General features: G+C 39.2%; 1 protein-coding gene across 2 annotated transcripts; it reads right to left on the bottom strand.

The window, feature by feature from the left end:
* Positions 1–2,327: 2,327 nt before the first annotated feature.
* On the bottom strand, positions 2,328–9,494 carry desma (desmin a). 2 transcript variants are annotated; one of them, XM_053497278.1, is made up of 9 exons: positions 8,869–9,491; positions 5,839–5,899; positions 5,628–5,723; positions 4,782–4,943; positions 4,485–4,610; positions 4,007–4,227; positions 3,831–3,874; positions 3,377–3,471; positions 2,328–2,764 (listed from the first exon to the last, which is right to left on the bottom strand). In XM_053497278.1, the coding sequence occupies exons 1-9, from the start codon at positions 9,429–9,431 to the stop codon at positions 2,723–2,725; spliced, it is 1,410 nt and encodes a 469-aa protein (XP_053353253.1). In that variant the 5' UTR covers positions 9,432–9,491; the 3' UTR covers positions 2,328–2,722. The 2 variants fall into 2 exon arrangements, with proteins under 2 accessions (XP_053353253.1, XP_053353252.1); XM_053497277.1 differs by lacking the exon at positions 2,328–2,764 and adding an exon at positions 2,862–3,231 and having other exon boundaries at positions 8,869–9,494.
* Between the last annotated feature and the right edge of the window lie 3,472 nt (positions 9,495–12,966).

Here is a 12,966-nt window from a genome sequence, read left to right as displayed (position 1 = left end):
CTTCAGCCCATGCATCAGCCATAACGTTCTTATGCAGAGCTGGGATGCAAATCAATTTTTCTGTGGAAATGAAAGTTGTATCTCTCTGAATTAATTTGCATTGAGGAAGCGTACAAAATCAGATCATGCTAGGGCAGCAAATATAGTTAGATATTGTGTTACTACTTAAGTTGTCAGCTTTCTGCTAGACAGGGTAAAGTAAATTTTCTGTCCTATGTGAAAAAAAATTTCAAATTGAAAACATTATTCAATTGTAATTTTTCTCAGTTACACTTATTTTGTTCTGTGTATACACTTAGTGTATCTAGGTATACAAACGCTGTCATGGTTGAACTGCTTTCGTTTTATTAGGATTTCAGCGGCCATAAATAAAATATCTGCTGACTGGGAAAAGAACAGCGATACTGTAAGCTCTGTAAATGTCTGAGAAATCTCTAATATTATGAACTACCAGCATCCCAATACTCTGGTGAATCATGTTGTCTATCAAAACATGGAGTGCAAAGCTCCACTTTTGCACTAAAATTAAGGCGTTCCAGCCGGTGTGTTGCACGTGAGAGAACACTAAATGTCGCTGTCTTTCTGTTTTTCCGTTTTAAAATAACCAGCTCCTGCTAAATTCCATCAAAAGCTCTTCAAAGCTGTCCTTTGATGTATTTGTACGTGCTGTGCATGTGTATTTTTTTGAGGTGGTCCAGACTGCTGATGAGAGAAACACTAACCAGTTTTAGAATGATTATAAACTCTCAGTTTACGACCCAGTGTTTGGGATCCTGTTGCAAATGTGCTAGTACTCTCTGGAGGAAGTGTCTAGACTGCTAGATTTGAAAGTGATAGAGAGGGCATTAGCACCTGCTCCTACTGGAACAGCACTCGCAGCTGGATACATGGACTTGTAGTCTGATATTGTGTGAGAGTACCTTGAGAGTGTGTATTTTCACAATTACAGCATATTGACACCAAGCTTCTGCATATTCTTAGCCGTTTTTGCTGTGTTTTTTTTTTTTTTTTTTTGAGTCTAAATTGTGTTTAGTCTCAGCATACTCTGATGGGATGCTGAGACTGAGATCTGATCAGAGCACTGAAGCTTGATGCATAGTTTAAGTGGATGAGGAATAAGGAAACCTGATTATGAGCAGTGAATAGGAAAGGTCACAGTGGAAGAGATCCCACAAAAGCACACTTTTTTCCTGGTTTATTGAGCTGACATTTGGCTGCTGAAATGAAACATAATGTTATTAAAAAGGAGCTCAGGGGCAACCTGTGTTTGTGTAAGTGTGGAAGGAGAAAATGAGCTGCTCCAAGGGAAAAAATCTGAATAAATGAGTAGCGCCTTAATGCTATGCGAGGCATTTTGCTGACATGGTTTGAATCCACGTGTAAAAAGATCTTCTGACTGAACACGTTTATCCTGAAACATTTATTGATGAGTGAGGCCTCTTCCTGGATGGCTCCACCCCCATTCAAAATTTTCAAGGCCTTACTGTAAGGTTTGATAAGGTTAAAAATTGTTGTTGGTCTTTCACCTGCTCCTGTCGAGAGGACACCACTGCGGACCATCAATCCGAACAACAACTTGGCACTGGTTTTACGGCGGACGCCCTTATCGACTTTTATCCGGGCTTGGGACCGGCACTGCATGCAGTGGCTGGGTAGTTTGGGATGTGATCCCCTAACCAACTGTAGAGGCTTAGCCACCTGAGCTACAGTACCACTCCCCCTAAATGAGGTATGTATTATACTTTATTCTGTGGTCTTTACAGTTGTCACATCTCAACCCAGTTCAACAGCTAGGGAAGTTTTTGGAGTCATGTTTAAATCATTGCACAAATTTATGCTAAGATATACTGAGACTTTTCTACCGGCATGTGTTGGTTCATAACCTCATTACTGCACTTTATGTTTGTGTGTCTTTTTATTTGTCACCTGTCTGTATGTGTGTGTGTGTGTGTTATGGTCTTTAGTCTCATCTGCAAAGGACAGGTGTGTACGCAGGGTTCTATTCCATTAATGCAGAAGCGCACCTCCATCCACTCGTTTCATCTTTGCCTTCAAGCTAAAATCTTCTATTTGCTGAAAATCTGATAAATTCTACATCCTTACTAAGATTGACGACCTGTGGTGCAATAGGCTGTCAGTAAACACCAGTTTATGAAATCTGATAAGCATAGAGGAAATATGTCCTTTTAATGTTTTTCCCTTTATATAATCCTAACAAACAGGTTTGTATTGTAGTTCCCTTTCTCATATCTGTAAATCATTAACATTATCTTAAGTTGCTAAGCCATTGACATTTATGTGATCAAATTATGCAGCACTTCAAATGATTGTGTTTCAAGTTTCTCTTTAATGAAACCACAAAATCATTTAACAGGCCTCATATGGTGGTATGCGATAAATCATGATGCAGATGTAACCCACTTACTCACAAGCACACACATACACTTCCATACAAAATTCAGAGTTTAAGCAGTTGAATATTGCCCTTCTTTTTAACAAATGACCACCACAGTTAAATCTTTATTCATAATCTTTTGGCCTTTGCACACTTTCTCTTTTATTCCTCATAGCTGCCTGGAATTGTGGGTCATAGCATCACTAAAGGTATATAAAAAAAAAAGAAGAAAAAGTGGCCTGTATGGCTTGGAAATGTTTTGTTTTAAATTGGAGCAAATTGTACTGCTGATTTCTTTGCATAGTGCCTTTCTTCTCTTTTCTTCTCCTACAGGACGTCCTGCTGGTGCTGTGTGGATTCACTGACAACCTTTAAGAGAAGACAAGAAAAGATCAGTAAAAGGTAAAATTGACAAGGCATACAATTTTCCGTAAAAGATTTAGAAGACGTGTAAAATAAATAAAGTGCTGGAACAGACACAAGGTGGTGTAAGATGAATTCAAGACAAGGTGTGTGTCAAATGTTTGTCAGATAATAATTTTAAAAATTGAATGATAAAGTGTGCATGGGGAACTGAGTTTTTAAGCAGTAACTCTCTTCTGCACTACAGGAAGATCAATGTTTATGAGTATTGAGTGGATTTTAATGATGCTGCAGGCCTACGGTGCCTCAGAGGAATTCGTTGAGTTCAGTGGCATTTAAAATAAAGGGGTTGGATTCTCTAAGGAAACGTTAGGAAGTGTGAAGGAGGTGTGAGAAAGAAGACAAAATGGAGTTGCTGCTAAACTTACACACTGAGCGCTCATGGCACTCATTGCCTCACGAGACATTTTAGACTAGGGTTGAATAAAAAAAAATATGACAGCTGATGATTTCAGGAATAGAACAGCAGCAACTTGTATGCATCTACAATCAAAGCGATGAAAAGGTGACTAACATCTTAAAGTGACGTGTGTGTGTGTGTGTGTGTGTGTCTGTCACCTCTCCATCACGGGTCTCTATGGTCTTGATCAAAACTGTTTTCTTGGAGTGGACCTCAGAGGAACGTGGCTGTGAGTACTGCTCTGGACTCATCTCTGTAACATACATAACCACCATAAGATTACATTGTTGAACTACATTATTAAATTTTCTGTACTGAATGGTAACATCCTTTTTTAATGCATTTTTCGGTTTCCATCACAACAATAAGTGTAATGGGTTAATGCTTTCTATGAATCCTGTATCCAGGATTTATTACTGTACATAATGAAACATCTTCATAACAAGATTCTAGATATAGGCATAGATGCTATTGTGCATCCTTTATTATGGGTATAAGATTGAACAAATGGAAGTAGTGTTTTTGCTCCCCCTGGTGGAGGATTTAAAGAGTTCTGTTGACTGTAGAATGTAAATACTGTATATAGTCTATATCTACATATAAACGCCTCACCTCTGAAGCTCAAAGCGGAATACGTCTGCGGAGGCAGAGAGATCCTGAAAGGTCAAAAACAACATATAAGATTGCAATGTCTTTCTCAATGATAATAAGTTATATAGAAACAATCTGATCAGTCTGTACAAAATATTATTCTAACAACAGACGAATGCTTTTCTTCACTATTTCACCTGCTCTCCTCTCCCTCCAGCAGCTTCCTGTATGTGGCGATCTCCACATCCAGGGCCATCTTGACATTAAGAAGATCCTGGTACTCGCGAAGGTGACGAGCCATGTCATCTTTCATTTTGGCAATCTCAGCCTCCAGTCGAGCAATGGTGTCCTGGTAACCGCCAGCCTCGTGGCCCGACCTTTCTTCCATCTCTCTCATCTGCCTCATCAGAGACTCATTCTAGACACATTAGAATTATACAGAGTAAATCTTTAAAAAGACAGTTCTGTAGATACAAAATGTTAATCTTCAGAATCTCAGTTGATTCAAGTGTGTAAATACCCACTAAGCTCCCGAGCAAACATAATAAAGACCAGCTAATAACTACCCAGGTGTACTGAGGCTGAGCTCATGTTTACATTGACATGGGTGCTGGTAATTGTTCTTGTACCTTTATGAAGAAGATTAAATTAAATATGAGATTAAGCGTGGCTTACAGTGCCCTTGAGGGAATCGATCTCGCAAGTGTAGGACTGGATTTGGTGGCGGAACTCCGTCATCTCCATCTTGGCCTTTCTTAATGCATCGTTGTTCTGGCTCACGGCTTGGTTCAGATCTGATACCTGGGGAAGGGGAGGGATAAGATGCAGTCAGTGGGGTTGCTAAAGAGTGTCTTGTCCTTCCACATTTATTTATTGAGGTAATTAATTGACTTTCTTTTATTGATTTGCTCAGATTTTAATGAGTACAGATAGTTCTATTCGCTATACAATGTTGGTATTCAAATTACTGACCTTAGACTTGTACCACTCCTCTGCTTCTGAAATGTTTTTCGCTGCAATGGCCTCATACTGGCCACGGATGTCCTTCAAAGCAGAGGTAAGGTCAGGCTTAGACATGTCCATTTGGATCTGGACCTGAGTCTCCTGCATCTGGTTCTGCAACTCACGGATTTCCTATTTAGACAAAAAAAGAAATAAAAATGTAAACAAAAATAAACTCTTCAAAAGAAAAGACCTCTTTGTGGGTTCTTCAAGGGTTCTTCCAAGGGTTCAGTGCTCCAAGCTCCTCAGAATGGTTCTACTTGAATGCCTTTTAAATAGTGAAAGCACTTAAGTTCTGGGGGAACTCTTAGGTTCTAGATTTAACCTTGACGGTGCATTTTTGTAAACCTAAACTAGTACTATCGAAGTAAACTAGAGACTGTTTTTTTTCTGTTCTGTATAACAGTTGCATGTGAAGCTGTCTCTCTTGGAGTTTAATTATAGAACTACATCTGTTCCTTTGCATTGCACTGCCCCCTCCCTGTCATAGCACACACACGCGCGCGCACACACACACACACACACACATACAGTACACACACACACACCAGGCTAATGTTTTACCCTTAAATGTCAGACAGAAAAGGAAAGGAGCATGAAAGGCTCTAACCTTTGGAGATTTGGCATGTGTGTGTTCGTGTGGGCGGGTGGAAGTATGTGTACACTTTGTTCCTTTTATATACTAAGTGATTGACATGTGGGCAGAAATAGAACAGATCAGGAATGTTTATAGTCTACTAACGGCTGTGTGACATTTGTGACTACCAAGACACAATCGATATGTGACTTAGTCAATGGTCTGGAAAGCGCACAAACCTCCTCATGGATCCTCTTGAGGAAGGCAATCTCCTCGTGTAGGCTCTCAATGCGTCGCTCCAGGTCCAGCCTGGCAAGAGTGGCGGCATCAACATCCTGTAGACAGGATTAGGCTCAGATTCAACAAAAGTGCTGTAAAATGACTCATTTAAAGAAATACATTTCAATAGATGAACCTTTGATCTTGTCATAAAATAATGTGTGGACTTACAGCTCTGAAAGCAGAGAGGTTATTCTCAGCCTCTTCTTTCTGATGGATCTCCTCTTGAAGTCTGCAGAAGAATACAATTCAAGCTCAGTGACCTTCGAATGTGCTCACTTCTGAGGTTTAACAGACATTTGTATCTTTTTTTATATAAATACCAACACATGACAATAGCAGCACAACACATTACTGTTACATTAGCAAAATCTGTCACAGATTACATTCATTTTTATTTAATAAAGAATGGCAAACTTTGGATTCTTTTTGCCAGTTAGTTAGCTAGTGAGTGATAGCTGTTATAAAGTCATTCTGTCCAGAGAACCACTCAATTTGACCACCTGCCAATTCCCTCCCACCCCTATCACAAGACAGCTACCAGCTGGAAAGGTTAAAGGGTAACACATGCTTCCTCTGACAAATGTGAAGGCAGCTAATTGCATCTCTGCAGACCGCTGCCCATGCTGTGTCACAGGGTCACAGGGCAGCAGGACATACATAGAGAAAAAGCTACCTGCACTCTTTCGCGTGCATGAATTTAGAGATGCTACAAAAGGTCAATCCTGGCCACAGATGGTGGTAGCATTGTTGGGATTTTTTATTTATGTGAAACATATGTGCATATGAATCCTTTATTTCTATAGAAATGATAAATATTAGCATAAACACGTTAATAAAAACTCATGATTTGCTCTGCACCCTGGGAGCACCTACTTAACAATCAGAACCAAGCACTCAACGGCATTGCGCCATAAAACCTAATGCACAATAATAGATGCGCCGACTCATCACTCACAGTAACAAGCACCTATTAAAAGGGTTGAAGTGTATTTTTGTTCCGTGTGCTTACATGTTTTTTGTGCAAGTTTATTTTTATGAAGTATCATGATAAGATATTTTTAGCCCTATTGACCACCCCTTCCCCCTGCAGACATTTATCCCAAATGCAGTTGTTTCCATTTACAGAGGGCCACTTAATAAAAGAGAGAGAGAGAAAGAATGCCTGGTGTAATCTTACCATGAATAAGCAATGTAAGGGGTCAATGAGGATATGGCATTTGTCCAAAGTGGAATCACATTGGTTTTTAAAATCGTCCCTGACCTCTTTGAAAAGACTAGGCATACATTATGAAGCACATGTCTGGTTGCATGCATATCATGGTTGGTATGCTGATTATGTCTGATATTTTAATGACAGATGCTGGAGTCATGGCATGATTATCACTATTCACTGGCTGATCACTCAATTGCCTGCTGTGCTAGAGAGACATGATTGAACTATAATGCCATGTTAATGCTTAATAACCGGTGTCATAGGCGTTTTTGGTTTTCTTTAATCACTACATATAGGTGTATGTGTGTGTTAGTCTATGTTCTTCCTCTTTTTGAGTTTTCCTTATAATGTGGAGATCCATTCTGCTTGAGAAATGCCTACGAATAGCATCTGCTTTTACCAGCCTGCAAACGGTTCTAGTGAATCATTATTGTTAATATAGGGCAGTGATTCTCTAACGCCTACAGTCCCTTGAGTGCTACATACTCACCCTGCCACACACACACACTCAAACACACTCGCTCAGCCCCACCAGCACCCAACCCACATGTACACGCACTGAGAGATAAGAGTATTTTAGGAGATGAGAATTCTCCACAGTGCTGGGGGGGGTGGAAATATCAAGGAGGATAATAATAGCTTACTAATCTGGGAGCCATGTTACTGTGAATGCTCTTGCAGCTGGGAAAGCAACACAAGCAATTTCAAATCACATTCCCAATAACATAAACGCTTTATATATATGAGCTTCAGCAGTGGTTAATGTACACCACAAGTTCAAACGTTCCACTCAATCATATCATGTTGCTCGCTCTGTTACATGCCTTAATTCCTGAGCAGTCTTTTTTACTTTTAAACCCCCTGCCCCAGCTGTGCTTCACGATTACACTCAGTTTTAATATTTTAACAGCTAGCATTGTGTCCAGGGCTTATTGCCCTTTTATGCTTTTTGACACCATAGCTGCTAATTAAATCTTCTGTGACGAACAATGCCTGCAGGGTAAAATGGAATTGCTTTTCTGCAGTATTTGTTGAAAAATAAAACATTTGATCTTTTCCACAAACACTCTTTGAAATATTATACGACTGTTAGAAAGTATGCCCTCCTGTATTTCAGGAATCTAACCGTAAAGGTCTTTGCTCATATCTGCGCAATGTTCATGTCAAATTCTGTAACCTAGACCATGAATTTTCATTAAATTCAAATAACAGTAGTTCACTGTTATTGCTCCAGAAAAACATAAAGTTATAAAGAAACTTGGGTATATTATTGGATACAAACTCCCACTATAATATAAACTCTAAAATAAATAATACATCTTGGATCACCCTTTTTTCTGGTCTTTTTAGGTATACACATACATGAGTCATGAAGACAGTCTTCTTGTTTTCAGTCTTAACCTGACCTGTTGTATAACAAAGGTTAGAATAGTGGCGAGCATGCTGAAGACTTGCTGTGTCCTTGAAACACCTTTGCACGTCATTAAATGTTTTAGTGCTAATTTAATGTGTAAATTTTTTTAAGGATGTTGTCACGCTCAAATCGAAACATTATGCAGGAGGAATCTGTTTCCCCATAGTGTCACTCCTGAAGTGGTTATTATCTGTTTGTATTCTGTTCTAATAAAGAATGATGCATCTCTTACAAGAGCATTTTCTCAACAACACATTTCAAACTTAATTTGTATGATACATGATAGTTTTTTTTTAACCCATTTTACAGATTTTCATATTATTCTATTTCAAAATAAGTATTTAAACCTTAGGCATATTAGGCAAACTTCCAACACTATTTACATACTTTTATCTTCAGAATTTTATAACACTTTTACACAAATAGTTTTTTCAGTAGATAGAAGATAACCATAGGGGGGAAAAATAATGCAGCTATCACAATTCTAAGGAGATTTTACCCCAACATATATAGAAAGCATCCAGCTTTTTAAAAAATATATGGTTTAGAACTCTTTTGAAATTTCTTTTACCTGAGCTTAAGTTTCTGTAGGTCATCAGCCAGGTTGTCACGCTCCACCTCTACACGAGCTCTCTGGTTGGTCAGAGCATCCACCTGCCTACGCAGCTCCGTCATCTCCTCCTCGAACATCTCAGCAATACGTGTGGGCTCACGACCCCTCAAGCGCTCAATCTCTACAACCAGGCCCTGGTTCTGCTGCTCAAGGAAGCGCACCTTCTCAATGTAACTGGCAAAGCGGTCATTCAGGTGCTGCAGCTCGGCCTTCTCATTGGTGCGTGTGTGCAGGAAATCCTGGTTCATGGCATCAGCCAGGCTGAAGTCCAGCTTCTCACCCGAACCTGCATAGGAGTGTTTCCCAGCTCCACCATAGGCGAAGGAGGATGCTCCGGAGCGATGGCTTGAGTAAAGAGGGGAGGAGGTCTTGGTCATTTCATAGACCCTGGAGGAAACACGGGAAGTGCCAGAAGAGCCTCGGCCAAACATAGAGCTGGACATGGTTGAGCCCAAACCTGAACCAAAGGTACGACGATAGGAAGAGGCCGTCTCAGCAGATGAGGAGTAGGTCTTGCTCATAGTTCTGAAGTTATGGAGTGGGTTGTGTGCTGGAAAGAGGGTAACTGTGTTGAGAATGAAGATCAGTGGCAAGCTCAAAGCTTTTATATGTAGCCTTAGTCACATTTACCCCCTCCCTCACATTTGCCACCCCTCTTCTTAGTCCACCCTGTTCTCTCAGCTGTCAGGAGGTTTCCAGTAGTTGGGTGGTGTAGATGCCAGTAAGTATGTGAGATAGAGAGTGAGTTACTGGTAAAGTGACTTACTTAAGAGTTTGAAGTATAGTATTCCATTCTAAATAGATAGTCAGTGACTAACTTACCTGACGATTTAACTTATTAATTTTCCAGTTATACGCAGTATTCTGTTTAAAATAAGATGTGTCAAAAAATTCTATTTATACTGTATGCGTGAACGCATGAGGTTAAACAAAACCTCTATGTAAAGACTTACAGCCCAATGGTTTCTTTTAGACTTTTTAGCATGTATGATGTAAATCTCAGTGGCCATCTGCCATGTAAAAAATCATCCATTTCAGTGTTGGTTATATTAAATCATGGCTCCAAGTTTTCTGGTACACTCATTCACACCTCAGGCCCTCCATGTGTAGTGGGTTGCCAGATATTGGCATGTATTTTGTCTTGCAGAAGACAGTGCTTCATTCATGTTTGTCTGTGTGGCCTTGCCTTATAGAACAAAAGAGAAAATCTTTTGGATCTTTGGAGGTGATCTTTGGAGTGAAAGCTATTTGTGAGGTCGTACACATTAGTGATAACACAAAAACTTAAGTTTAAAAGGTTAAGTGAATGTCATGTGTTTCATTAAAGAAATATTTTTTGCTAGTCAGGGTATCAACAGGCCGAATTCACTTCCTATTTCCTGGCTTTTTATTTAGGTTCCTTGTATTACATCTTATTCAACAATTTAGATGACTTTACTCGACTTGGATGACTTAACTTTAAGAAAACAGCTATAAAACCCTGTAAGACCTTTGGCATGCCCACTTCCCCCGGTCTCCAGTACTGTTCCCCAGGCAGAATGGTCTGTGTTACTCCACAGCTGCTGCTGTCACTGCTATTAATAGGCTTTTAGTCTGAACAGTTTCTCTTGAATATTCTCCTTAAGGCCTCGGAGTGCATGAGAGCTTGGGCTTGACAACTTTAAACACTTACCTCTTCAAATGGAGCATCTTTATAAACACCGAAGCACTAAAATTTACAAAACAGCTATCAAGTAGCTAAAAATTAGACTATTTCGATGTAGAGTAGAGGGAAAACCAAATCTACTATCTCCCAGCTTTCATGTAGGTTGAATGAATCAAATCACTCCGCATTTGGGATGACTAGTGCTAAATTTGTGATAATGCATTGTGTTTTAATTTGAATCGTCTTTTATGGAACATATCACAAGCAATGAGAATCTTCTAGTCTTCTAAAATGCAGTGTGCAAAGTCTTGTCTGACAGGTGGCACCAAAGTTTCCAGTTATACAGTATACAAGCAGGTGAAAGCTCTTTTTTTAAAAACATGCAGGCTATTGGATTACTGCATAGAAATAGTGCACAGTTCATTCCCTCAATATCATTGTCACTAAATCACCTTGTAAGTGTTGCTATAGACACAGGCTTATGTCCCCTGGCATATTTACTGACATTTAGATTTTTATTGCACTCTAACAATATAAAAGGGGTATTTTGAAAGTAGAAAGTTCATAAACCATGTGTCTTCAAGGTCAAAAATAAACTTCCTCCCACTATGTTTAACAGCAAATAAAATCCACTAAATGATCTCTTTTTGAATATAATTACTTTTCCTAGAGACATTAGAAACAGTGAGGCATCACCCTTGTTTATGTTTCAGAGAAATCTGTACATCACCAGGGCACAAAGATTGTCTTTGGGTCATTTTTGACCTGGCAGATGGAAAATAGTTTGCACTCCACAAAAGCCACAAAGATACACATAACCCCCATCCACCCCCCCTCCCCATACATATGCACACGCAGATGCATACACACACACACACACACACACACACACACACACACACACACACACACACACACACACACACATGCATGGTTGACCCCAGAGCCCACAAGATATGCAGTCTAGGACAGTGCCTAAATGCTCTGTGTGTTCACCACACTAGGTGTCAAGAAGGTCTTCCTGGAAATAGCACAGGTGGAAATATAAAAAAACCTGGAAAAGCATCCATCCATCCATCCATCCTTTCAAATTTTTAAAAGATTAACCTTCAGGCCTACATACAGTAGAGCTGCTAATCTTGGCAGATGTGTATAGGTCCTGAGGAGAGGTTACATCTACTCCTATCTTTGTGAAACTATTTCTTCACATCTTATGAACTCAGCGAGTAGCTCCTGAAGAGGCAGATCACAATGGTAGGCATAAAAGGAACAAGCTCTTTCTACACTCCTTGCAACTAGGGAGACTCTAGCTTCATATCTACCAAAGGGTTAAAGTCCTGGTCCTTTTAAGGACAAGTTTATCCACTGTGAAGAGGTAAAACACAGTTATTCACAAAGTTTGTAATTAATAACAGGTTGTGTGTTCATGCAAAATATATTTAGGGTTTAAATATTGGTGAAGCAGCTTTATTTTAGAGGTTTAATGAAGGTGGGTCATTTTGACCTTTAAGACAAGTAGTATAGAGAATGTGTAGACAGACAAATCCATCTGTCTTTCATTGGAGATTTTTTTTTCATCTCCCAGTGCTGTGAACAGATTTGTACTTGTTTTGTGTTTCAGATGTCACAATAGACCAAAGGGATTTAAACAACACCTCATCTAATGTAGTGTACTGTAATTTTTTTTTTTTCTCATGCTGTACCAGGGAAGCTGTTAAGAGAGCTAGAATGACAAAAGCAACATAGCCTTTTTAGGGCATGGGAACTCAGTGAAACCCTGACATTTTCAGGTTTGTGGGTGCCAGATTTACTGAAATAACACAAAAACTTTAGGCTAATGTGAAGTTGCTCTAGTTTGTGGCAACATTCTGGAGTATTCTAGCAGCGCAAGTGGGTCAGCAGAATGGAAATAGCTTGATGTAGCAATTTTAGAAAGTGACATGATAAGGAAAAAATTTAGGGGAGTTCCCTTCATCTGTGTTCAAAGACATAGCATGTGTCCCTGGAATATATTACTCTCACTAAGGGTCACCAAACTTAAGAAATGATGTTAAACATTACATTAAGTAGCTAAAATATTGAGTTACAGGCAGTGTTACTTAGTGTGCATGTCCACCAGTCCTCCATATACAGTCCCGTTGAAAAGTAAATAATCCTTTATTTAATCCTATGTATTTTTGTATACAGTAAAAACATAATAAGAATCATCTGATCATAGTAGGTCTTAGTTTCAAGCAAATACCACGTCAACTTTTTTTTTTTTTTTTTTTACATTTTTTTTTCTTTTACAGTACCATTATTTGGTTAATAAAAATAAAGCCAAAAAACAAACAAAATTTTTTATACAGTATATGTGTGTGTGTGTGTGTGTGTGCAATGCTAAGTACCCCCATGATTCAAAAGCTTGTAGA

Source organism: Clarias gariepinus, chromosome 5, assembly GCF_024256425.1.
Source record: "Clarias gariepinus isolate MV-2021 ecotype Netherlands chromosome 5, CGAR_prim_01v2, whole genome shotgun sequence".
NCBI lineage: Eukaryota > Metazoa > Chordata > Actinopteri > Siluriformes > Clariidae > Clarias > Clarias gariepinus.
Note: the sequence above shows the minus strand (reverse complement) of the source record. Positions and strands in the feature narration are given on the sequence as shown.